This window comes from Antechinus flavipes, chromosome 2 (genome assembly GCF_016432865.1).
Source record: "Antechinus flavipes isolate AdamAnt ecotype Samford, QLD, Australia chromosome 2, AdamAnt_v2, whole genome shotgun sequence".
Taxonomy (NCBI): Eukaryota; Metazoa; Chordata; class Mammalia; order Dasyuromorphia; family Dasyuridae; genus Antechinus; species Antechinus flavipes.
This window is the reverse complement of record NC_067399.1, coordinates 634,954,603-634,981,458: the sequence shown is the minus strand read 5'-3', so window position 1 is coordinate 634,981,458 and position 26,856 is coordinate 634,954,603. Positions and strand designations below refer to the sequence as shown.

The 26,856-nt window shown below is 42.0% G+C and overlaps 2 protein-coding genes across 2 annotated transcripts; one reads left to right on the top strand and one right to left on the bottom strand.

The window, feature by feature from the left end:
• The first annotated feature begins 1,147 nt into the window (after positions 1 to 1,147).
• On the top strand, positions 1,148 to 19,406 carry VDAC2 (voltage dependent anion channel 2). The gene is made up of 10 exons (XM_051982048.1): positions 1,148 to 1,410; positions 1,677 to 1,731; positions 2,909 to 2,977; positions 4,083 to 4,132; positions 12,259 to 12,411; positions 12,520 to 12,572; positions 13,313 to 13,540; positions 15,031 to 15,181; positions 16,528 to 16,585; positions 19,153 to 19,406. The coding sequence occupies exons 2-10, from the start codon at positions 1,701 to 1,703 to the stop codon at positions 19,242 to 19,244; spliced, it is 885 nt and encodes a 294-aa protein (XP_051838008.1). The 5' UTR covers positions 1,148 to 1,410; positions 1,677 to 1,700; the 3' UTR covers positions 19,245 to 19,406.
• A 2,754-nt stretch (positions 19,407 to 22,160) lies between these two features.
• On the bottom strand, positions 22,161 to 25,998 carry COMTD1 (catechol-O-methyltransferase domain containing 1). Its single transcript, XM_051982051.1, has 7 exons — positions 25,809 to 25,998; positions 25,535 to 25,677; positions 25,239 to 25,344; positions 24,931 to 25,049; positions 24,636 to 24,690; positions 23,585 to 23,718; positions 22,161 to 22,437 (listed from the first exon to the last, which is right to left on the bottom strand). The coding sequence occupies exons 1-7, from the start codon at positions 25,894 to 25,896 to the stop codon at positions 22,282 to 22,284; spliced, it is 801 nt and encodes a 266-aa protein (XP_051838011.1). The 5' UTR covers positions 25,897 to 25,998; the 3' UTR covers positions 22,161 to 22,281.
• Positions 25,999 to 26,856: the final 858 nt, after the last annotated feature.

The window sequence follows — 26,856 nt, the reverse complement described above, 5'->3', positions numbered from 1 at the left end:
GACAGGAGGGCTCCCGGCCCACGACATCCTCCTTCCGGGGCTCCATCATTCTTACACTTGATCTTAATAAAAACTACAGCCTTGCTGCTGCCTCAGGAAGGGCTTGGGATGGACGCCTCCAAGGGAGATGGGGTTGGAGGGGGTGCGTGGAGACTCTGGGCCAAACCGAGCAGGCTCAGACATGGACATCTGTAAAATGGGTCTGAGGGTCAAACTTGCGGCTTGTCAGTTTATTATAATTAATTGTTCTTGGGGAAGGAGGGGGAGGGAGTTTGGAGAGGGCAAAGGGCGAGCTGGGAGGCCCTTAAGCCCCTCTAAGACTGGGAACAAAATAAAACAAAACACGTGGCCAACCCCGAAGCCCCCGAATTTGGATGAGGCCCCCTGCCTCATCGGTGGGGAGGGGACTCTGGAGGCTCATAGGTGTTGGCGGTGGGGAGGGGACCCGCCCCACCAAGGCTCACAGAAAAAACACTCCCTTCCCCCAGCAGAAAGACAGTTCCGCTCTCAGGGCCTCAGTTTCTTTGTTGGCAAAATGGGGATTATGGTCCTCGCACCAGACCTCCCAGGGTGGTTGTGAGTTAACACGTGTGCTTTGCCGACGTTAAGAATGCCGTATACAGGCGTCATTATCACGATCGTTATAATTTGGGTTTCATAGGGCACAAACACTGAAGCTTAGAGACAAACTATTATGTAAATAACCCTCCAGTGGATAAAGGAACGCGAGGATCACACGTGCCCCAGAGGCGGGATTCGAACTCAGGTTTCAAGAGCGGATGGCACGGGCTTCCCGTCACGTGACCACGGGGGGAGGGGCTGGGCTCAGTCGGCGGAAAGGTTGGGGAGTCCCGCCAGGACCGGTCCTACCCCGCCCCAAGAGCTAGCTAAGGGAGACCTGCCCTACGTGCCGATTGAATACTCAGCAGTGGGGCGGAGGGAAGGGGAGGCGGGCCTTGGCATCCCGTAAACCCCCTCGGCCCCGCCTTTCCCCTCCCCCCAGGCGCGCTTCGGCCCCGCCCCGCCCCTCGCGCCGCGGCCACCGCGCCGCCGCGGCCGCCGCCGTTCCCCGCCCCCTCTGCACTCGGGCTGCCTTCGGCGCTGCCTGATCGCCGTCCCCGCGCCCTCCGGGTATCCGGGAAGCAGACGCAGAGGCGGTCTTCGCCAAGCCGGAGCGACGGGTTCTCGGGCCGGGAGGGAGGTCTCTCAGCTGTCGGAGCGAGGGGAAGGCTGCCGTAGTTAGGAGCCGGCGCGGCGGGCAGCTGCAGGGGGCCGTGGCGGGGTCCTGGGAGCGGACCGGCGGCGTCTCCTTCACTTCGCCCTCCAGCCGCGGCAGCTACCCCGGAGTCTGAGTGCGGCGAGAGGCTCGAGCAGCTAGCGGAACGCGGACAGCCCTCACCCGACTTTCAGGTATGGCCGCCCCGCCCCTCCCCAGGCCCGCCCGGCCTGGCCCGCAGCCTCCGCAGCCACCGGCGCTCTCTGGAGGCGCCGGGCCCGGGCCGAGCCCCTTCAAGATGGCCGCGCCGACCCCGGGGCCCCGGCGGGGGGGGGAGGCGGGAGTGGTGTGAGGCCCACCCCCCCGCGGCCTCAGCCCCGGCCTCGGGGGTGGTCCTTCCCTCCCCCGCCCCGCCTGTCCAGGATCGCGCTGACTGTACTTATCGCGTCCTTTCCCGCAGGTCACCCTTTTCCCTGGCCTCGCCATGTCGTACGTGATAGAATGTGAGCGTCCGAGTAAGTGGGGCCGTGCTGGGGGTTGGGACGGGCTCGGGGAGAAGCCCTTCGGGGCAGGCGAGCCTCGGGGCCCCGGAGCGGAGCTTCTCAGTTGGTGATGGTGACTCTGCTGGCGAGCTCAGTCACCTTCCCTCTCATTGGCTCTCCTTGGTGCATTTTGCCCCGCTAGCTCTCGTAAGGGATCCACACTGACAGCCGGCCCCCACGGTGCGGGGCGAGCTAGGGGACCCGGAAGCGGCTCTCATATCGCCCTGGGCCTACCCGGGGTGCAGGGGCAGGGCTGGGGACTCAGGCAGGGCCGGGATGAACCAGGTTCCCGGAGGCTCTGGGCTTTGTCAGGTAGCGCCAAACCTCTCCTAACGAAGGGAGAGAGGGAGGCTGGATACAACTTAAATGGGCGTGAAACAGTCAAGAGTGGGGTGGACTAGTGATGGACAATGGATTTTTCTGGAAGGAACTGAAAGTCCCGTTGGGAGAGAGCAAGGTCATTTGATGTCCGAGGAAGGACGTGGGAGTGGCCAGTGGAATGAATGAATGAATGAATGGGCAGGTCTGGAGGCGGGGTGTGGGACTGAGTGCCTCGTGTAGAGGGGGTCACCTTTGCTCTGGCAAGTGCAACCGAGCTGGGCCACGAGTCCTGGGCCATCTATTCTTCCTGACATCCGTGTGCCTTCTCTCCCCTTGGTTTTGACCTAAGTGAAGATACTAAGGCAGGTAAGGGCGTTGGATAAACTTGTTAAGATTTATTCATTATTATTTTGTTAAATCCATGCACAAACCTTGCTTCAGCTTTGTAGCAGTGCACAAATACTCTCTTGTAGATGTAATTATCTGAATGTTTCGTGTAGGAAAATACAGTAAATCTACACTAAATTTAGAAATGTGCATATCCATAATGAGAAATTTTCAACTTCTTTGGTAGCTACCTCAAATCCCTTTATTTGGAAATAAGGTGTCATTTGAGAACAGTGAGCAGCCCTAGTATTCAATTAGGATTTTAAAAATTTGAAATATGTTTATTTGGGGAGGAAAAAGCCCCCAAAACTAAATTGTAGTGGAATTAATGAATGAATTTTCAGGAGCCTGTAGAGAGGTAACCATTGTCTGCAGTTGTATATTTTGTATAGGTACTGAGTGGAAGGAAGGAGAGTACTAATAATGTTGTTTTTCCTATCAGCAATGTGTATTCCTCCATCATATGCTGACCTTGGCAAAGCTGCCAGAGATATTTTCAACAAAGGATTTGGTAAGAATTTAATTTAAAACAAATTCCGATATATCTATACTTTAAAAATGGGGGGAGGGGAGAGGACAATGTAAATACTTAATGATCTTCAGAATTCGAACAACTTAAGGTTATTTTTCCATCTCTGTTATGAAGTATCTATTAATAGCAACTTTCCTTCAGACCTTCAAATTAAAAACAAGGCAATATGTGTGTTGTTATTTTTTTTTTACCTTCAAGCACAAATTTGCGATTTTTTTCCTTCATTTTTAGGTCAGTCCTGATTTTATAGATCAGATTATAAAATGTGTGAAATCTTATTATTCGACTTTAGGGAAGTTGGTAACTGAAGTCCCCTTTCACTGAAGTAAAATGTTTTTGAAATTTTTTTTTGAAAAGTCATGATTCCCCTGGTATTAAGCAAAATAATGGGTGTAGAATGGTTATCTTTACTTATCATAAACTATAATCTACCCCAAGGTATAGTTCAGTTATGGTTTTTTTTTATACGTAAAAAACTAAACTGGTGAAAAAACACTTTTATGCCAATGCTGTAGAAAAACATTAGTCTTGCTGAAAAGTGTTCTATTCCTTTAGTACTTCAAGCTTGTATAATTGGTGTGAGTACTCCTTTCACAAATGGCAACCTATTCATAACTTACGAGATAGATGGTATGTGAGTGACTGAGACTAGAAGAGTTAATCCTAGGCGGTTAACATGATAAGGAATCTCTACAAATCTGCTTGGCTGGTCCTCGTTGAGCAAGATCTCTTAAGTGTGTAAGAAGCCTGAATTCATAGTCTTTCCAGTTTGATAGGACTATTAGAGCTTGTACTCTGCTGACAAAGCCTTGGATAATCTAGGGTCACTGAAACATTATAATGAGCCCTCAGGCTTTTTGAGGAATTCTTTATCAATTCCTCTCATCCAGTCCAATTAATGAAATGTTAAGTATTCCAGCAGACATTTAAGTTCCTATGGAATATGAACTCTTTGATTTTAGTTGTTTTAACTGTTAACTTTGTTAGGTGTATGATTCGTAATTTCAAAGGTGAATCTGTAATTGAAATTATTTTATACAGACTAGAATAGTTTTGTGATTTTTTTTTTTTCATACTTATTAAGGTTTTGGTTTGGTGAAACTGGATGTGAAAACAAAGTCTTGCAGTGGAGTGGTAAGTGTTTATTACGTAATCTAATTGTTGATATACCTTTACATGATACTTTAACCCTAAAATGTACTTCTGACTAAATATAAGTATGATCCATCTAAATTTTTATTTCCCATCAAAGAAGAGGCAGGCATGTTTTCTTTGCTCAATTTTTCTTCAGATTGGACATGATTTCTAATTTACACAGTTGGACTTTTGCCATTTCGTTGCCATATATCTAAAGACCTCTAGTACTTTAAAAATCATGTTGTCCCAGTAAAATCATAAGCTCCTAGAGGGTAGAGATTGTGTTACAAACTACTTAACTTGTTATGTTCCCCTTCCCTTCCTCCTCATTGTTGGGCAAGTAGATGCCCAATAAATACTTCAATTAGTGGGCTACTTTTTGATATGTGTATGGGAAAGCCTTGCTTGGACACTAGTCTGGGGAGATTTAATGAATTTTCAGAAATTTGCATTTCGGTGGATTAAGGATCTGGTTTGATTGATAATAACTTTTTTAAAGGAACAATGTGAGTAATAGAATAAAGGTTTTTTAATTTGTAAAACTAAAAAGGGGAATTTTTTTCTTTAGCTAGTTCTTGCTTTCTGTCTGATTTCTAACAAATTTAACTTTTTGCTTTGATCGCAAGAGTCCAAGGACCATCCTCAGCATATGACATTTTGTGTGAGCCATATGGCCAATTAAGCACAATGTTGATAATCTTGATATGGTAGCCAAGTAGAAGTACTGGATGTACAACTATCATTTGGTTTCCCAGAGGTAGATAATTGGGCCAGACCTGGAGTGAGTGACTTCTGTTTGCTGCTTGATGATGAAGTAGTTCAGAGTAGTGGAAAGTGTAGGACCTGGGTTGAAATTCTTGCCTTCCTATTTGACCTTGAGAAAATAATTTAACCTCTCAGGGCCTCACTTTGCAGAACCATAACATGAGAGCCTTGCCTTGAGTGCTGCATGTGTAAGGTCCTTTCTGATTGTAGGTCCTGTGATCCAGGTGGTGTCATGGAAGGTAGACTTATTATAGGATTTTGGTTCTAATTATTCTGATATTGGCAAGTGGCTAAAATTGCTTTTCTCGAGAAAATCCTGTGAAGTAGGAAGGATGGCTCTGCCAGGTGACCTTGGGAGGGAGAGACGGAAGAAGGAAAGGAAGAAGGAAGGAAGGAAAGGAGGGAGCTGATTCAAACCCTGGCCACCTTCTTGTCTGACCTTCAGCTGCATCAGGGATCTTCTTTTCTATAGAAAGTGTCCTCACTTGGCAGCCCACAGCTTAAGGACAAATTTGTTTGCCAAACTAGACATGCCGTTTCATAGGAGACCTCTCCCTTCCCAACAGATGACGGCCTTAAGCTAGTGGTAGAAACAGTAAGTACATGTATGAAGCTGTAAAAGTCACTTCTTGTGTGTAAAGAAAGTGGGCTGGAAGGGCCTGGGTTTGTGTGAGTTATTGGGATCTAGGGTAGTATGTACAATGGTAAGTAAAAAAAAAAAAAAGTAGTGTTCTAGGGAGGAAAAAGCTTTCTGAGGGCTGGTATGAGCACCTCTTGTGCTGGTTGGATGACTTTGAGGAACTGTGGGGCTGGGAGCTTAGAGGAAGTATTTGCTTTTGGTTATCTTATTGTACCTTTTGTTGGACTATGGATGAGTCACTGGCTTACTCCCTTGTTTCTCTCTGGGTTACTTGACTAAAAAAAATGCTTTGGGAGGAGACCTAATGGATTGGAAGAAGAGAAGCTTGTGGATCCTTGGTGGTTTCTTGGAGCTTTGAAATTCTTCTGGTGCTTTGAGAGCTGACTGGGTGATTTGGACTCCGGGGACTAAGAATTCCTGACCTCCCTGCCTACCCAATTCCAAATTTGAATTTACCCTGAATTTATCTTTTGTGGGGGAGGGTGAGGGAGAGAATTGCTGAAATGCCTGTTCACTTTAAAGTGCCCTAAACTGGTCTGAGAGATGGGATAGATTGAAATTCTTATCTGCAATTAAAATCAATGGTGTCACACAGCACATTAAAGAGCACAGCTGTTGTATATTGATTGCTTTCTATAATGTAATGCTGCCTCTGTTTTATTGTTTTTGTTTATTTTGTTAACAGTTCCCAGTTGCTTTTTAATCTGGTTTGGGTCATACTAGAGAATGTTGGGGGCTGCTATAGGGCCGGGTTTTTAACACCTTGATTTATTTTATTATAGCTTTTTATTTACAAGATATATGCATGGGTAATTTTTTCAGCATTGACAATTGCAAAACCTTATGTTCCAATTTTCCCCCTTTTTCTCCCCACCCTCTCCCCCAGATGGCAGAACACCTCTGATTTAAATCACTCTAAGGCAGAGGGAGAGTATGGTGTATAGTGGAGAGAGTGCCTTGGTCAAGTCCTCCCTCTGACAGTAGCTCTATGATCATGCATTAGTCACCTAACTTCCCTGAACCTTGGTTTCCTCACCTGTAAAAATGAAAGTGGTTGGGTTAGACAGTTTTAAAATTCCCTTCCAGCTTTAAATCTAGGATCCTGTGAAGGAGTTATAGTTTAAGGATTTTATTTGAAAACATACTTTCCAACAGTTCAGCAAAGTAGCAAGCTTTGGCTGTGTGCAAGGCAGGGACAGCTAGGCGTCAATAAAGTACTAAGTTTGGAATTTTCCAAATGAACCTCCTGTCACCCTTGCCAAACTCCTGTCTGCCTTAACTTCCTCAGCACCACAATCCTTATAGTCTTGTTTCTGACATTCCCACCATACCAATCATGCTCTCAAAGATCATTAGCCATTTCAGCTGCTAAATCACCTGGCCTTTTTCTCAGTGCTGTTTTCTTGGTTTTTCTGTTATCTATTGACTACTACTCCTAGATATTATTTCCTATCTTGGTTCCTATGAGACGTCACTCCTGTCTGGCTGCTGCTTATTCTTTGCCAAATCATCTTCCTCTTCTCCCTGGATGGGTAATCCCCCATGACTGTTTTGAAGCCTGAATCTTTACCTTCAAGATCTTCTCTACTGCCATTTGTTTGGTTATCACTTGTGCAGATGACTCCCAGATCAAAATCTCTAGGCCTAATCTCTCTGCAGCTCCATTTCTCATCTATGCTACATGTTGCAAATATACCTCTTTTCTTTACTCCAAAATTAAAATCTCATACTTTCAGATTTTGCTATTTGGTCATTTAAAAAACTTACTCTGAACTACAATGAGTTTCTGTATATAAACAGATTATTGGGGGATTATTGAAATTTTGACACTGTTTGACATTATTGACAATATGGTTTTCATTTAAAGTATATTGCCATTGAAGCTCAAAACTGAACAGAGATTTGGAGCACTGTAGAATAAATTCAACATGTAGTTTTCAAAGCTGCCCTGCTTGACTGTGTTGATTAATGCTCCTCTCCCTCTCACCTTTCCTTCCTTCCTAGCTCCTGATTCTCCCATTTATTTGGGGGGGAAAATAACAACAAAACTTTGTAACGTGTTTTGTCAAAGAAAACATTCCCATATTGATTTTGTCCAAAAATATGTTTCCCTCTGCTCTTTGAATCTATCACCTCTGTTAGGAAGAGGAATAGCATTATTCATCATCAGGCCTCTGGATTGTAGCTGGTTTTATGAGATCAAACTGTTGAGGGGCCTTTCTTCCTTCCAGTTACTTAGGTTTGTAACTTTGAAGTCATCCTTGACTTTTCTCTCTCCCTCATCCCTATATCTGGTCTGTTGCCAAATATTATAAATTATACTTTTATAACTTGATTTCATCAATTTGGAGTTGATTTGGGCATCATCTAGTCCAACTCCTCACTTGATTGGGGAGGCCCAGAGCTATTCTCAGATTGTCAGTATTGAATTCGAGTTCTTGAATTCCCAACCTAGAACTCCCCATCCACTAATAGCATCCTCTCCTCTGCCCCCCTGCATCAGGCCCTCCTAACAGACAGCTCCTTTTTTGGGGGGGAAAGAGGGGAAAGCAGTTGGGTTTAAGTGATTTGTCTAAGGTTACATAGCTAGGAAGTGTTAAATGTCTGAGACCATACCAATAGTTCCTTTGTTAGGTTTTCTTCCTTTCCACACAACTACCATGTAAGATTCCTCTGACACCAAACAATTGGCTATATCAAGTTCTCCACTCAGAAAACATTCAGCAACTTCCCATTGCCCCCAAGATAATAGACACCATCCATGATCGTCTCCATCCTACCTTCCCTACCTCCTTTCACATGACTTTTTATATATATAGTCCATTCTTGCCAGAGACTATTGTATTCCTTGAACTCAGCATATCCCAACTCTGCATTTGCAAAAGCTTTATTCCTAGCCTGGAATGTACTCCTGCATTTTTGAGGCAGTCAAGGGGCACAGTGGGTAAAAATGGAAATGGATTCAGGAAGACCTGACTTCAAACTGCCTCTGATACATACATCTTAGTGGATGGGAAGAATGGTATACATAATTTAAAATGGCATCAGAGAAAATTTCTGGGCAAGTCACTTAACTTCTGCTTGCCTCAATTTCCTCATGTTTAAAAATGGGGACAATAAAACCACCTAATTCCCAGGACTGTTAGGATAAAGTGAGATAATATTTGTAAAGTATTTTTTGTCTCAGAATCATTATATTTCTTAGAGAGCTAGCTCAGGTGGCACCTCTATTATGAGAGTTTCCCTTCAGGGAATATTTTATTCACTTCCTTTATATGTCCCAATGCCTAGCAGAGTGCTTTAATATGTACTTAATAAATATTTGTTAATTGATTATCCCTTCCAGTTGCTGTGTTCTTTTTCTAGTGAGACTATCTTGTATTTAATTCTGTATGTGCTTTCTTAGTGGAATATATAAGCTTTTTGTTTCTGTTTGCTTTGTCACATTTTGTTGTTTAGTCATGTGAGATGCTTTGTGTCCCTGTGGACCCATCCATGGGGTTTTCTTGACAAAGATATTGAATTGTTTTGCCATTTTCTTCTAGCATGTTCCATTTTTTGAGGAACGAGGCAAATAGGATTTGCCCAGGTAGACTCAAATGATGCATATTTTTTAGTCATAGGAGGGGTTTGCTGCCAGTCCCACATTCCTCACTTCTAGCCAACCATATTGTCCCTCACACCTCTAGCTATGTAACGAGTCATGATGCCCTCGATCCCATGATATCCTCTAAAGTTTGCTCTCCCAAACCAAAAAAGAGGTGTTGTCCTTTTACAAAAGGTTACTGGCTACAAAATAAGCTGCCATCAATCTCTCTAATAGGTATGACATCTTGTAAATAAATTTAATTTCACTTGTGACAATACCTAAGATGTGGAAATAGAATTAAACAAAGACTTAGATGAGTGAAGATGGAAGGAAAAGAGAACGATCAAAGATTGCTGACTTTCTTGTGTCTACTTGTATTGACCTAGGATAACAAAACTCTTTGAGACAAGAATAGAACAGTAACGACAGAAATGGATTTCTGGACTTGACCCTTTACTGACCAGCTGAATTCTGAACTGAGTTCAGAAACTATGAATCATAATTTAAGTAATCACAGGACAAAATCAATAAAAAATGATACAGAATAAGTTTAATCTTATCAGGATCCACCTCCTCTCCACTCCCAGTCCCTACAGCGGTTTAACCTTTTAGTTTTTAGGCTGAATCTTCTGAGTTTTTAATCTGACTTCTGTTTCTCTTCCAGTCTATTTTTCACAGTTGATAAAGTAATTTCCATAAGGCTGAGGTTATAGAAGTAAAATAGTAGCTAACATTTATATTCCTACAGCTTACAAAGTGCTTTCTATGTTTTATCTTGTTGGATCCTCATGAGGCTACCACAGTATTATCACTTTCATTTTACAGGTGAGGAAACAAAGATTATAATGATTGATTTACATTTAGCCGCACAATTAGAAATGGCAGAAAGGGAAATTTGAACCCAGGTGTTTTCTCACTCTAGGGCTCAATTGTCACTTGTCATGCTGACTGACTATATGTATCACTCCCTTATTCAAAAATAATCTGTAACAACCCTGTTGTCTCTAAGATAATTACAAATTCCTCAACTTGGCATATTTCTTTCTTTTTCTTTAAAAAAAAAAAGATACTTTGATTCTGTTTTTATATCACATTCATTTCCAAATATTCTCTCCTCCCTCACTTAGGAGACCTTTTCTTATAAGAAAGATTAAAAAAGAAAGAAAAGGAGTAAAAGCCTTTCAGCAAAACCAGCCAATACATTGACCATATCTAACAGTATTTGCCATATTCTGTACACCTACTCCCTCAGTAATGCATTATCTCTTTAGTCTGCCTTTTAAGGCATTCCACAGCCTGACTCCAGTCTACTTTTTCAGCCTTTCTTGACAACGCACCATTTCATAAACTTTGTGTATCACATAAACTATACTACTGTTTTATACCTCCCTCTGTCCATTATCACAGGCCTTTTCCCCATTCCTGGAATGTACCCTTTGAGCCTCTCAGAATCTTCCTTCAAGGTTCATCTCGGGAGGTTCATCTTCCATGTAAGGAGAAAGTATTCTCTCCTCATTTCTAGAACGAGTTTTTTTTTTTTTTTTTTCCATTGTAACTATCATTCCTTTTACTTTATATTTTAATGTATTTTTTTCTCTTGTGTACATCTCACTCATCTGCTGTAGAATTTTGAGTTCCTCAAGGACAGGAACAGTGTGAAAAATTTCAAGAAATCATAACATCTTGCACAGCATCTTGTATGTAGTAGGCACTTAAATATGCCTGTCAGTTCATTGAATTGGTGCTTCATTTTAGTCAGTGTCCAAACTAAAGACTATTAAGGAATATCAATATGATAAACCAAGTAGAAATTTTTTCTGGTGCGATTTTAAATTATGTAAACCATTGTTCCCATCCATTAAGATAAAATAAATTAACTTTTTTTAGTCATAATGTAAAAACCAATTCATAAGGCTTGTTTTTTCATTGTACATTGACTCTTGATCTGACTAATGTGTATTTCATCCATTCATCTCATTCATTATTGTTCAGTCCTTTCATAGATCCTCTGCCAAGAGGCTTTTTAGGGGTCTCTTGATATTTAAGCTGCTCATCTTTTATCTTTCACTTGCTACATGACTACAGCCAATCTTGATTTTGGGACCATACATCTCTTTTGATGCTTTTTCTTGTGTATAATTTGTTATTGATAATATGCTGCTGTCTGTTCACATTGATCATGAGTCTGTTACTCTTTGTGTGATCTTTAATTAGAGAGATTTGGTATTTATGAGATTTTATAGCTGCATGGTATTGCTGGAAGAATTAGTTTTAAAACATGAATTTTTTTTGGTTATATGGAGAAACATAGATTTTTTAATTGTATCTACAAGTGAACAAATGCTTTTATAGTTAGTGGATGTTTAAAACTATATAGAGAAGTCTGAGTCCACCATTCTGAATATGAGAAGGTAATAGAATAACTGAATACCAGAGAAAGCTACAAGGATAGACTTTAGATTCCTAAATGTCATTTAGTCTATCTTCTCCTTTCACTCACTTTACAAATGAAGACACAGGAGTATCTTCATCTACAAACAATTTTGATAGCAAGAAAGTATATTTCCTAACAAAAGAGTTATGCAGCTCAGAAAAGAAGGACTTGGATTCCATATTATATGATATTATATTTGAAAAGTAATTGTCCATAGCAGAAATGTTCTTTGTTATCAGTAGCACTCAAACTTCTTTATGTATCTATGTGGATCTTCATATACTCATATAGAGTTAGCTATTGATATGATATATTCATTTATGTCTCTTAATGTTCAAATACAATATACATTTATACATATACACATGCATAATTACCATGTGTTGAAAAGGGTAAGTGCTTAGATTGTATTCTCCTTTACAATTAATGTTTGTTATAACATGTAGTTAACAAGTTAGAAGTTCTAGAAATAAGTGGCAGTCAGTTATTTGAAAGTTAATGTCAATTCTTTGTGAGCTTAAGTATTTCTTAGCAGATTAGAACAAGATAGGTTCATGCCCATATCTTTGATAGTGTAAAGAGGTAGTTGAGAGGATGTAGCTCTTCAGCATTTACTTTTGAGGTTGGTTGTTATTTTTGAATTAAGCAGTGTACAGGTATGGAAAGTTCATGAAAAAAATTTACTGTTTTAATAGGAATTCACATCTTCGGGTTCATCTAATACAGACACTGGTAAAGTTTCTGGGACTTTGGAGACCAAATATAAATGGTGTGAGTATGGTCTGACTTTCACAGAAAAATGGAACACTGATAACACTTTGGGAACCGAAATCGCAATTGAAGACCAGGTAACTACTTGGACAATTTATATCTATTTAATGTTTCTAAGTTATATTTTTTCTTTATTTGCAAAATCAAATGAAACTGAATTCTTTCCTTTTCTCCCCTCAAAATAGATTTGCCAAGGTTTGAAGCTGACATTTGATACTACCTTCTCACCAAACACAGGGTAACCATGTGTGTTTTCTTATTTTTAAAATTAAAAATAGTATCATATTAAAAATGCACTTTAAATTCATGATAAGTTGCATATTTGCTATAATGGAAAGCCAGTGTTGCTGTTATTATTCAGTATCACTGGCCAGATAGAGTATTTGCTTTATTTTCAGTTTGATGCTAATTTTGTATAAACTTTACAAAAAAGGCTTTTGTGTGCCTTTTATTACCTGTACTTTTAAAAAATGTCTTCTTAATCCATTATTATTATTTTAAAAACTTTAATTTATGCGCTCCTTGGGGGGACAGCTAGGTGGTGCAGTGGATAGAGCACCAGCCCTGAAGTCAGGAGGACTTGAGTTCAAATGTGGTCTCAAACACTTAATACTTTCTAGCTGTGTGACCCTGAGCAAGTCACTTAACCTCAATTGCCTCAGGGGGGAAAAATACTTGAGGTCAGAGACTATACTTTGCTTTTAGCAATTTGTATTGTTTCTGGAACACAATAGGCATTTAATAAATGCTTGATTGACTTAACCCTCAGTCTCCTAGAAGTAAGGGGCCTCTTTTGTTCTGTCCCCCTTCATTGAATTTGATTATAATATGAATATTCAGCTTATCTTTTCATTTATCAATTATATTTCAAATTAAAACTACATTTTTTGGTCCTTTTTTCAGGTTTCTAATAATAGTGTTTGATTACATACGTGAAAGTTTGCAGTAAAATAAATCTTGAATCTGTTCTTATTACAGAAAGAAAAGTGGTAAAATAAAGTCTGCTTACAAACGGGAATGTATAAACCTTGGCTGTGACATTGATTTTGATTTTGCTGGACCTGCCATTCATGGGTCAGCCGTTTTTGGTTATGAAGGCTGGCTTGCTGGCTACCAGATGACCTTTGATAGTGCCAAGTCAAAGTTAACAAGGAATAACTTTGCAGTGGGTTACAGGACTGGAGACTTCCAACTGCATACTAATGTGTAAGTATTTCTTTAGGGTCTTGTGTTCATACATCTTTTTAAAAAAATGGTATGCAGACAGAGCTGGGAGCTAGAATCAAGTCCAGTCTCTGATACATACACACATATGGGGACCCATAACAAGTTATGTAATAATGTCTGAATGCTGGAGGACATATACGAGAAGGTGCTGACTTATATTGTTAGATGGCATTTTCTCATTTGGAAGTCGACCCCTGTTTATTTCTATCCTTAAAAAAAAAACCAAGACAAAATAAAAATAAGGTCTCTTTCTATTCTACTTGTCTTTTTCATCATTTGCCATTTCTAATAGATCTACATAAAGTAAGGTGATCTTCTGGTTGGGTTTTAATATAAACAAAGGCAGGACAGAAATCTAAATTCAGTCTCTTGGTGCTGAAAGAACAAATGTGCATTTCATCTGAAGTGGTGGTGATTCTGTATTCTGTCAGCCTGCTTTCTTTTATTTTACTGAAATCTATTTGTATTTCCAAGTGATGGGAAAATGCAGACCTTAATAACACAATGACAGTAGGAGAGTCTGCTGTTATTTTCTGGGATTTCTTCAGGATATGGTACAGAACTTTTCTACTATGTCATACCTAATGACTGCTACCCACGTTTGGTTCTTGTGGCCACCAATAATAGTGCTAGAGAAGCCATTGCAAAAGCTTAGTGTTTTTTTGGGCAAAGAATCAAACACTTGGGGAGCATAGCAGTGTTTGTTTTTTTTATCATTTTTGCTGATTCTTTAGAGGAAAGGGCTTATGAAAAAGCAAATTTGAGAAGTTGAAATACTCAAGACAAGTTGAGTTTCTGAGAACAGAATTTGAACTTTAAAACATACCAATAAAGGTTTCTTGACTAGCTCCAATACACCTAACAAGGACTGGCAAAATAAATTGCCCTAGAATCATGTACATCTAATCAAGCTGTTAAGGAGACAGAAAACCTTCCTGAATATTTCCATCAAACTAAATGCCAGAGGAGATAGAATGTAGCATTAGACAGGAGGTATAGGGGGATTTTTAGGCTACGAGGAAAAATATTACAAAGATCTCATTCACCAAGTAAGGTTTTTAAAAGATGTGCAGAAGATAGAAGCATGGGCAGGGAACAGGATGAATCTAAAAACATACCATGACTATAAGGTTAGTTCCATAGATAAAGGGCAATGATGATAATAATAATAATAAAGACAAAATTATTTGAGGCTGCTGAGAAAAACTGAGGAAGACAAAAATTCTAAACTTTTATTTAGCTATTGGAGAAAGGATCAAAGAAGGAATCGAATTGGGGAATAAAGAACTCAACTCTTGTTAAGTCACATGAAAAATTTATTAGTTGTGTATTATCCAGAGATAAGTTTTATAGTTTTAAAATGGTTATATCAATTGTCTGAGATGCTTAAAATGTACATTCTTTGGATTGGGGTGATAACTGAATGGTATCCCTTCAAAATGTTAAATAACGTGAAAATAATTTTGCAGCAATGATGGAACAGAATTTGGAGGTTCAATTTATCAGAAAGTATGTGAAGATCTTGATACTTCTGTAAACTTAGCTTGGACATCAGGCACCAACTGCACTCGTTTTGGAATTGCAGCCAAATATCAATTGGATGAAACTGCTTCCATTTCTGTAAGTAATGTTATGGGATCACATCTAGATTCGGGATTTGGTGGGGAGAGGGGGGGGCTATTGGAATTATCAATTAGAATGATAATTTCAAACAAATAATCAAAAACCTAAATTAAAAATCTTAACTATAGTATACAGAACTGTGAAGTTAAAAACCAATTGTGTTCCAAAAGTTTACTTTGAATTCATCATTTATTTTTTCATAGAGACAACATTAGTTTTCATGGGTAGCGTTTTTATAATGTAGCTAAAGTAATAACCAAGCTTATTGTAATAATAAAGAATATTCATTTATATTATCAATTATAATACTAGCAGTAGCTATGAATCTTGTGTTGGGGTGTATCTGTGAATGATTGTGACTGAGAAGCTCCAACAGCAAACAGATGCCTTTCGTTGAATGGAATTCATCAGGGAATGTTATTGCCTTAGGAGTAAAATAGTTAATGGTCATCTAAATGAATAATTTCTGCTACATAAAATTATCCCATGACAATGAGTAGTAGTATACTTTAGTCAAATTTTAGCTGATCTTATTTTACACAATCTACTCTAGTAACTTGGACTTTAGGAAAAGGAAATTAATCATTTTCTAGAATGAATAGTGTATGTTTTTTAGTTCATAGCATACTTGATGTCTTACTATTCCTCTAAATAGAAAATATTATTTGCCACTATATTCTCCATTATATAGCAGGAGAGACATTAGTATTTGCCTAAGACAGCTTGGTCAAATGCTGTAGTACTTTTGCTCAAGCCACCATGACATATCAAATCGAACATTTTGATATTTCCAGAAACTTAGCTTGGATAAATCTTAAGTATGTAGTATATAATTCAAGCTCCTTGGAGAGACTCCTGAGGGTGGGTGATGGTCTCTTCAGCTTTTCTGTAGTTCGGATTCCCACGGTAGTTAAAAACTGAGGTGGTCCACACACCCAATTAAGAAAAGATTTTTAAAGTGCTTATTGGCCTAGTAAAATTTTACTTTTTTAGATGTATATGCTTATATCAGGGCTCGATTTTTGTATTCAGTTTTCTGGTAGGGCTTGACTTAATTTGTTTTTAGGTGGAGAAAGGGCAGGCTCAGTTTCTAATGTTCTCTAGTAAAGATTCTATAATTGCGTAGAAAAATCAAATGCATTTGGGCAAACTTTTATCCTGGGACACACTTGTGGATGGGTAAATGGAGCAGTTATAGTCTGTTGAACTAAGTACTTGTAAAGCCAGCCTGCTTTGGTCTGAATCATCGAGAACTGCTTTTGTTAAATTTGGCTTAACACACATTTGGAGACCTTATAAAAGGGGAAAACAAACTCATGCCTGGTTTTTTTTCCCCTCTCTAGGCAAAAGTCAACAATTCTAGTTTAATTGGTGTGGGTTATACTCAGACCCTGAGGCCTGGTAAGTTTTCTTATTTGATAAATTTTAGTGATAAGTTTATAGATCTTGCTTTATATAGACTGTTTTAGCAATCTTAATAGCACACTGTTCTGGTGTTTTTGTATCTTCACCATGTTTGATGCATTTTTTTTACCAACTTAAGTCTGAATTATGAATAAAGTACACCAGGTTAGCTGTAGTAGGTGTATTTTTTGGCCACAGCAACTCCTATAGTTTCTTAACTGGTCTTACTTTTACTGTGGTCTCGCTTTCTTTGCAGCCTTACCCCTATACTCAGCCCATTCAGCTACACACTGTCATTCTTTCAAATCTCTTCTTATCCTTAATGCCATTTTTGCTTTCCCAAGCCCTTATTCTGGATTATTCCTATTTATATTTATTTGGCTGCCTGCTCATTGACATTGGAGGAATTAAAATATCTTTACTAAATGGATCCAGTAAAATTTTTACCTGATATCAGTTTTGCTCTTATTACTACCAGATTGTTTTTTTTTTCCCTAATACTTAAATAATTGGTTCCTTACTATACTCCCCATGGCTGCTTTTCCAAAACACTGTGCAAGCCTTTTTTGCCCTTCCTCTCTCTTTCAGTAGATTTGCTGAGAAAATGGAGGCTAGTCATAATGAATGCCGTCTTCATTCTTCATCTCAAAATTTCCCACATCATTAAAGTTTTAAGAGGTGACTCCTCATTTTCTCTTAAGTGAACCCCTTGAAATCTGTATGTAGTGACTCTTTTTTGCTGGCTGTATACATTAAGAGGTCACCTAGGCTTTTAAAAAGCCATTATTTGACTTTGCCAAGTTTTCAAGTTTTCATCCTGTATGTTTCCTTTCAGCCAAAAGTTCTAGAAAAAGCTAACTTAGCTCCACTTCAACTCACTTGAATTCTTGCAAACTGCTCCATGACCTCATCATTCAACTGAAACTGTAACCAAAGCTATAAGTTATAACTTTGATGTAAAATCTGATGACTTCTTCCCAATCCTTAGCTGTGTTGACTTTTTCTAGCCTCTGTTGATTCTCTTGCTGAGTTTCTGTAATGTGGGTCTCTTCTAGTTTCATCTCTCCTCATACTCATCTATATCCTTCCATTTATAGCTTATAGCTGTCCCTCACAGCTCTACCTTGGTCACTTTCTATGGGCTTACTTTATGTAGATGAATCTAGATAGCCTTCAGCAGTATTTAATGATGCCAGATAACTGAACTGATGTCCCCTGGGTATCTCAAATTTTATTATGTCCCAAACCACTCCTTTATTTTGCTCTTGGAATACCACCTCCCCTTCCTGGCTTCCTTACTTCCACTACCTAAGTTTCAATCTTAAGGTTGTTCTAAAGCCTTCTTCCTTTTGAGAAGAATTGTGTATTCTGTCACCATCAGATCTTTCATATCCATTCTTTCTATTCTTTTTATGGCTACCAGCCTAATTTAGGTTCGTGTCACTTCTTACAGGATGGTTTTCTTTTTATTTTATTTTATTTAATAATAACTTTATATTGACAGAATCCATGCCAGGGTAATTTTTTTACATTATCCCTTGCACTCATTTCTGTTCCAATTTTTCCCCTCCCTCCCTCCACCCCCTCCCCTAGATGGCAAGCAGTCCTATATATGTTAGATATGTTGCAGTATATCCTAGATACAATATATGTGTGCAGAACTGAACAGTTCTCTTGTTGCACAGAGAGAATTGGATTCAGAAGGTAAAAACAACCCGGAAAGAAAAACAAAAATGCAAATAGTTCACATTCGTTTCCCAGTGTTCTTTCTTTGGGTGTAGCTGCTTCTGTCCATCATTTATCAATTGAAACTCAGGTCTCTTTGTCAAAGAAATCCACTTCCATCAGAATACATCCTCATACAATATCGTTGTCGAAGTGTATAATGATCTCCTGGTTCTGCTCATTTCACTTACCATCAGTTCATGTAAGTCTCTCTAAGCCTCGCTGTATTCATCCTTGCAGAATGGTTTTCACAGCATCTTCATTAGGTTCCTGTCTTCTCATCTCTCCTCTCTTTGGTTCATTCTCTATGCAGTTACCAAAGTAATTTCCCTTAAGTACAAGTCTGATCATAGTACTTAAAACCTTTCAGTTTTTTACTCCAGCCTGCTGTTCCTGGCTTACTCCACATACTCTTGTGTTCTTGCCAAGCCATTCTATTAGTGACTCTCTACATTTGGCCTCCTATCTCCTGTTCCCTGGAGGACACTTGGCTTTCACCTTTGCCTCTCAGATGATCCCTCACTTACTAGAAGGCTTTTAAAGCTTCATACTATGGCCTTGGATCTCTAGATGTGCTTTCCTTCCTGAAGCCACTGTGTACTCTGACCTGTGTTTTATTCCCTTCCTGCCTTCCCCTCCTTAAGCACAGGGCTGGTTTTTGTTAAACAGCAGAGATCATACACGTCTTCCCTCACGATGCAGCACTCTGCATCGCCCTCTGGTGGCTTACATGAATATCTGTCTCCGCTAAATGAGAACTACAGAAGGAAGCTGAAGTGGAATGTCAGGAGGGAGAAAGTGGTATAGGAGGTGTCATGTCTCTGTTAATGTCCTTGCAGGTGTGAAGCTTACGCTGTCTGCCCTGGTGGATGGGAAGAGCATCAATGCTGGAGGTCACAAACTTGGGCTTGCCTTGGAATTGGAGGCTTAGTACAATCGAAGAAACCTGTGGGGAAGGGATAGCTAGCAGAAGATTTGGCCTTAAAATATATTTCCAATGTGACCAGCAGGCTTTTTTTTTTTCTAAGAGGGATGATCTAAACAAGGGATGATCCAAACAAGAGCTGTATTTTCAATATTTAGACAGTTACTTGTTGGTTTATAGTTAAATTGGTTATCTATCTAGTTACCAATGCTGCAGTAGTGCAGTCACCTATACATTATTTAAATGTATTTAACTGTTAAATGGCGCTACCCACCAATAATGAAATAGACCTTTATGAAAACTGTGCAATGTGTGCATGTTTGTTTTTATGTTCCTTTTAACAAATTTGATATTACCATTGGATGAGATGGATCAATGGCTGTTTTGAGATGAGGTACAAAAATTTTGTTAATTCACCATCGTTAGAAATACTTTTGGTATCCCAGAACAATACAAATTATGAATAAAACAAATATGCATAATTGTGCCTCTTAAGTATTTGCAGAGTTAAAGCTTTGATAACTAGAGTCAGATGAGTCAATTTGCAAGCATTCCTTTTGGTCTCCTTGTTGTCTAGATAATTTATTTTTCCACAAGCTCTTCACTCATATCTGTGCCACAAGTCCTTTTGCCCTTCGACCAATCCCATAAATTTTTTTTTAAAGAATAAAATAATATAAGGATATATGATTTTCAACTTTTGGGTCTAAGTTTTTGCAAATTTTAAAGTGTGTTATTATTGGGATCCAAGGAAGGGATGGAAAATAAGAGCTATGGAGAAGGAAAGTGGATCTGGCTCAAAAGGGTTGTATTGTACCCTAACTACACAGGATGACTGAGGTATTGTCATCGCTAAATGATTTACAAGAATAGTAATTAACACTGAGAAGACCTGAACACACACACACCCGGGTTCTGCTATGTGATCTTGACAAAGTCATTTTCCCTTATTTGTTTTATAAAAGCAGTAAAAGGGGAGACCAAGTGACCACCAAGGCTCCCTCCAAATCCTATGATGCTTTTTATGCATCATATGCTATGATGTGTCCATAATGATAATAAGCAGCCTAATTTGTATATTTGAACAAAGCTTGGCAAGTTTCTACTCTGAAAGCTGATTTACATCAATGAGTAAGATAGTAACATTTTGGGTGAGGGTGTTCATTCAAGTAAGTAGAGCCAGGGCTCCCCACATTGTTAGGTGAGGACGGGATAGATTTGACAGTGCTGTTTCACTGACAAAAAAGATGATACTTTTCCACGTGAAGGGCTTGGTATTAAGTTTGTTCACAAACTCCCAGAATACAAAAACTTAAACATTTGAATTCCATGGGGAAAATAGAAAGTTCAATGTGTTAAGGGAGATCATTGCCAAACTCTTTTCTCTGTCATTCCCCTTTTCCTTCTGCACCTTTATCTTTGGCACTTGGAAAGCAATCCAATTTTGCTTCAGTAATAATATTGGTCTGAAAAGGGTGGCTGATTCCAGTAAAACATGTAAAAAGTGGCATTGTTAGCCATGATGGGGAGGTTTTTGGAGTTGTTTACCAGAAATAGGTTTTAAAGATGATAGAAACAGATTGCTAAATTCACAACATTGAGACAAACACCCACTTTAGCAAACCAAACAGAAAAATGAGTTGTGGGTAGCTTTACCTGCATGTTGAATCCAAGAGCTAAATTCACCAAAATGGGGGCGAATGCTGTCAAAGAAACCACCAAAATTTTTTGACATGTGGGTATCCCAAAGCTGCAGACTATTTGGTCTTAAGACACTGAGGCTTGAACCCTTGTTCATCTGTTTATGGGGATTCTATTAGTATTTACTAGAAATTTTAAAATGTCTTAATGTTATGAAAATAATTTTCACCTGATGCACCCCTTGAAAGGGTCACTGGAGCCTACAAGAACCACTGATGTTTGAAACTTAAAACAATTAGGCAGAGATAAAAATGAGAAACGGACTAAATTCTGCATGACATGTAAGAATAGTGTCAAGTAGTCTAGACTCTGTACTACAGGGTTCATATTTTATCCGCCACTTGTGGAAAACCAGTGAAAGGTTTCTGAATGGTGGTTTGCTGCCACATTTCCTTCCTGTAGTTTACAAGTGGAGATTGGCTTTAGGAGTTGGCAAACATTCATCGCCTTCTGTGTGCCAGGCACCTGGCTAAAAGCTGGAAGAAGCCAGAACGGCTGTTCTGACAAAACTTATCTCTGGGTCAGGGATTTTAGAGGTGATATCCCCCCAAAAAAGCAGGGAGAGACTAGTCACAGCTCAGGTCAAACACAAACTCCATGCCAAGCAGCCTCATGCTATCTTCAGGCACTTGGTGAAGTTTTCAATCCATGCAGATAAGTTAATCTTTGGGGAGTTGGTTAAAAAATTTTGACCAAGGTGAAGAAATCAGTTCTGGATGCTTAGGTCTTAATCTTAGGTATTTTAATACCAATCCTTCAGCAACAGTTCTTGGCAAAATGCTATCTTTAGGGAGCTGATTAGTTGAAAATCACAGGTATTTGAGCCCACTGTAGTTTTTTTTTGGGTTGGGGTGGAGGGTAAAGGGATGTTATGACTGGGTGATATGGATGGAGCACCAAGCCTGGAATCAGTTCTGTTTCAGCCTTAGGTGCTTAGTCACTTAACCCATTAATTCTCAGTTCCTTATCTATAAAATGGGGATACTGGAGAAATTGCAAACCAGAATCTCTGCCAAGATAATGCCATTGAGTTGATGTAGAGTTGGACACAAGTTTGAGCTCATCCATCCAGATTGCTCCAAACCTTTAGCTGACACTCCTGGAAATCTGGATGGCTACTCTATTGGTTACTCTACAAATGCTGCCTTTGCTTCCAGGACTTGCCTCTCTTCTGCTTGCTACTCTGGGGCACAGGGAAGAAAAAACAGGAGGCTCAGAAGGTCCCAAGGCCCAATCCCTCATTTTAATTTAAAAATTTGTCCATAAGCTCAAGTACCCAGGCTCTTCCACCTGAACATATGCTGCCATTAGTCTCTTCCTTCCCAGACACTGATCAAGCTCCTTAGATCTTGAAAGCCAAAGTGAGACCATCTCCCAGGGGGAGGAGGCTGATATGGACCCGGGCGTCCCTTATGATTCGCTCATTGAGATCTCGGACACACTGAACAGCCATATCTCCTTTACCGGGCTTGTTGAGCACCTCCCCATTCCATAAAACCTAGTACAGGAAAAAAGAAAAGAAAAAGGTCCTCCACAGGAAATATGGGTGTGAAATATACTGAATGGGCAATGCAGTAAGGTAAATCCCTGGGGAGACCAAGAAAAAAAAATTCAATGATCTATATTTTATTTTGTTATTAATATGGTTATCTCTCAGAGAAGTAGGCATTAACAACTTATGTTTTTAATATTCTGAAAATGAATTTCATTAAGTTTTCAGGAAAAAATATGCAGTGAGATAGCATGTTTTGTGTTATCAGAAGACCCGAGATCCAAAAAAATACAGAGATCCTTCAGAAGTATATTGTCACAATAACGAAATGCAGTATTTTTCTTTGTATTTCTAAATTCTAATATATTTTATGCATTTAAAAAATATGGAATACTTAAGCAATCTACTAAAGGGATCCATGATACAATAAAAGGGCCAAGAACCCCTGTTTTGGAGGAAAACATAGCTAGTCATGTTGCCTGTAACATTTTAGGAATCCTGCCTTAAACACCACATGCCACTTAACAGTGGGTCAGCTGCTTAGCCGTTAGAGAAAAATAGGGTAAGAGTCATCTGGCATGAGAGGGAAATAGATGGGTGGGGTAGTTGTGGATAGCTAAGGGCAGAAAGTCTAGGTGGCCTAAATCCTAAGTTCTATGGGGAAGCAGTAGACCTTCAGAGAGGTATGACCTAATATTTCTGCATACAGCTCTAGGGTTTACAAACTCTGTTGAACTTTATCTGCACAACTTTGGAAAAATGCCACAGAGGATACCCCATTTTGCAGATGAGGAAGTAGAGGCTAAGTGATCCGCTTAGGCGCACACAGATTCAAAATCCTACCTCCCCCATTGTAGCAGTCTATCCACTATATCAGGGGTCCTCAAACTACCGCCCCGAGGGCCAGATGCAGCAGCTGAGGACGATTATCCCCCTCACCCAGGGCTATGAAGTTTATTTAAAGGCCCACAAAACAAGTTTTTGTTTTTACTATAGTCTGGCCCTCCAACAGTCTTGAGGGACAGTGGACTGGCCCCCTATTTAAAAAGTTTGAGGACCCCTTAGCATAGGGCCTTGCCATGAAGCTTTCAGTCCGTCTATTATTAAGGCCCAAGCCCCAGTTCCAAGGCTCAAGGCTAGCTACAGCACTTACGTTGCTGATGGCAACGATCCCACCAGACCGAACAAGCTTCAGACATTTCTCGTAATAGGCGCCACAGTTCTCCTTGTCAGCATCGATGACCGCCATGTCAAAGGTATCAGCTGCCCCACCAGCCAGCAGCTCATCTGAATGGAGGAAACCGGGTTTAGTCCGGGGAACACACCGCTCAGCCCCGGCTGAAGGGTCCCCATGGCTGATTTGTAGAGCCAGGGATATAACTCCAGAGCCACTAATCAGTGCAAGGATAGGGTTCTTAGAGGTGAAAGGGATCTCCTAAGTGAAGGCCAGAACCAGAACTTGTCTCCAGACCATGCTTAGAACACAAATCGGTTCTTAAGAGAAAACTAGTGTGCACCACCCCCAGGAATACACTTCACACACACGGGAAACAGCTCCGCTCCTAGACAAGTAGCCATAAACGCGGGACCTACGTGCAAGACCAGAGTGTGCCTTCACAGATGCTGCTGCTGCTGCTGCTGCCCTAGGAAGGCTGATCCTTTCCTGCCCCTAGGTCATGGCTTCTCAGGAGCCTGCTTAGCACACTATGGCCGCCACCTGGCTGCCTTGGGAGGGGGGAGGCCCTGTCTTATCTGCCAAGCTGATTGTGCTGCTCCTGTCCGTGGAGTCGGCCCCCTTGGCTGGAGGGGAACGCAAGCTGTGGAGGAGCAAACAGGACAATTAAGACCCCGTTCAAGGCTCTCTCCTCAGGTACACTGGGAGCTCCCAAGGAGTTTCTAGAGTATTTTCTCTAGTGCCTGGATTCAGGGGTTTAGGGCTTCCTTCTGAGAACAGGAAGTCTCTGCTTTTGTCCTTTGTCCTCTGACTCATTCTTTCCCAACTTGGCCAAGCACACCCAGAAGGGGGATCTACCTCATGGTTACCCCTTCTTCCCTCTTCTGCAGACCCCAGAAACCCATCCTTGCTCCTATCAGGGAGGGCAAAGTCCGAGACGAATGGTTCCCCTGCTCCGTGCTAGCTCACCCACTGGGCTCTGACTCCTGCTGCCTTGGGCTGGGAAACGGGCCCAAATCTATGTACCTACCAAGGGTCTTCATAGCCGGCTTCACTCGAAGGTCAATCTTGTGCTCCTCACCTGCCTGAAATGGGGAAATGAGTCAGAGGGGAAGGAGTCCAGACCCTCCACCCAACCACCAAGGGGAAATGGAGCCAGACCATTGTGAGCCCGACTTTGCATGGACTGGAGCACAGGCCCAAAAGGACACAACTTGGGGGGCCTCCGGCTGCAGAGGGAGGCTGCCCTTGGGGTACAGAGGGCCTAGCTTCTACAGTTCCCAGAGTCCCAGGCCCAGTGCAGAGGGATAGAGCCCATCACTCACCTCTTTCCAGAAGGGCCTTCCCAGCTCAGTGGGAGCAGCATCAATTTCACAGGCTACCACCCGCCCAGTGGCGGGCAACGCCAAGGCCAAACTCAAGGCGGCATAGCCTGTAAAGGACCCTGGGGGACACACAGGCTGGGTAAGGGGGCGAAGGGGGGACTGATGAGCCCCAGAGAAGGAGGCCCAGGTGGAGAGCACTTGCACAAATGGACAGTTGGGGGCTGAGGGGGGAGAAGGGAAGGCCAGCCTTGCTGGGGACACCCCCGATCGCCAGCTCCCCAACCAGGCCTCCCAATGCGCACACTTACCAAGATCCAAAACCTTTTGCGCTCGGATGAGCCGAGCCAAGTTGGCCAGGAGCTGTGCCTGATCACAGGTCATCATGGTATGGCCCCGTGGCTGCTCCAGGGTGAGCTGGGGAAACATGGGGTAGCAGGTGACTGCGTGGTTCGCGGACTGCAGTCCCCCACTGTACCAAAGACTTACAAGCTCCCCCAAACGCCACTGGCCTTCTGCCCCCACCCAAATCCTGCTGCGCAAAGGCATTCGCCGAGCTCCGGCCCGAGCCCCCATTTCTCGCTTCCCCGGACCCTTGCCTGCTGACCTTCCGAAGGCTCCGCAGTGCCGGGTGCTCCCGCACGGAGCGGCTCAGCACATACTGCCATAGCGGGTCGTCTTCGGGGGGCAGGAGCCGCCGCCCCCGCCGCCGCTGCTGGGGGTCGGATAGCCACCGAAGGACCCGTCTCCCTGCGGGAGGAAGCAGGGCGCTCAGCCGTCAGGCCCCCCTGCCCTTCTAGGGGTCCCTCCCTCCTGCGGGGCCCACGTGGGCGCACTGGGGGTGCACACCGCGGCGTGGGAAGGTGGGGCGGGGGGCTCACCGAGGAAGACTCCACTCACGAAGGCCGCCCCTAGCACGGCGGTGCCCACGACCAGCTCGGAGGACAGGGAGAGCCGCGGCACGATCATGGCTGCACGGCCGGCCAGGACACATGGGTCAGAACGGGAAACTACAGGCCCGGAGCCGCTCGGGAGGGGCGGGGTCAGAGGCGGGGCTGTGCCCAGGGGGTGGCTCCGGGGGCGGGACTAGTCATCGGGGGCGGGGCTGCGGCTGGGCTCCTCGCGGGAGGCCTCGGCCCTTATACAGTCCAAGCCGCGGCCTTTGGAGCCATCTCGTGGCCGCATCGGGGAACTGCAGGCACCGAGGCGTTCCCGGTCGCCCGAGGCGGGCCAAGTGTTACTTTCCGAGGGTTGAGGAGGAAGAGAGAGCCCCGCTTCTCCGCTCCCTCCATCCGCCCCGCGAATTGCGCTTCTCTGCGGAGGGCGACTTGGAGAGGCCGCAGCATATGTGACCGCGCGAATGTGGGGCGCGCACTGGAATATCGGGGGTACTGGAAGCACCTGCATTCAAAGCTCACCTTTGCTACTTCCCAAGTCACCTGTGCCTCAGTTTCCCCAACGGTAAAACGAGAGGGCTAGCGTAAATGACTGCCCTTTCAGCTCTAGATCTATAATCCTTCGCTCCAGAAAGATTCCGATAAATGAGGTTCACGGATAATACGGGGTCAGTTTTATCCACCACTACTCTCTTAACCGCGCTTCCCCCCAAACTCGGCCAATCAACAGTGGGTTTGGCTCCCCAAGCGGTGTGTACCAGCGACCTGTGACAATTCCGAAGGATTGAGGATGAAAGATGCTGTTTACCTGCTGGAGGCTCAGTGCAGATCAAGGCCTACTTTTTCGTTTTAAACTTTCTTTTTCTTTTTTTTGGGGGGGGGGGTGTTTTCTTTACAAGCGTGACTAATATGGCAACCTATTTTGCATGACTGCACTCGTAATGGAAATCAAACTGCTTGCCTTCTCAATGGAGGGAAAGGGAGGAGAGAATCTGGAACTCAAAATATGTAAAAGCGAATATTAAAAATTGCT

Excerpts from the sequence above, each read along its gene's own strand:
- VDAC2 (XM_051982048.1), top strand. The coding sequence starts at position 1,701 with ATGTCGTACGTGATAGAATGTGAGCGTCCGA. Across the intron at positions 12,573-13,312 it reads ACCTTCTCACCAAACACAGG|AAAGAAAAGTGGTAAAATAA; the intron begins GTAACCATGTGT and ends TTCTTATTACAG. Across the intron at positions 15,182-16,527 it reads ATGAAACTGCTTCCATTTCT|GCAAAAGTCAACAATTCTAG; the intron begins GTAAGTAATGTT and ends TCCCCTCTCTAG.
- COMTD1 (XM_051982051.1), bottom strand. The coding sequence starts at position 25,896 with ATGATCGTGCCGCGGCTCTCCCTGTCCTCCGAGCTGGTCGTGGGCACC. Across the intron at positions 25,678-25,808 it reads CGTGAGTGGAGTCTTCCTCG|GGAGACGGGTCCTTCGGTGG; the intron begins GTGAGCCCCCCG and ends TTCCTCCCGCAG. Across the intron at positions 25,050-25,238 it reads GCAAAAGGTTTTGGATCTTG|GGTCCTTTACAGGCTATGCC; the intron begins GTAAGTGTGCGC and ends TGTGTCCCCCAG.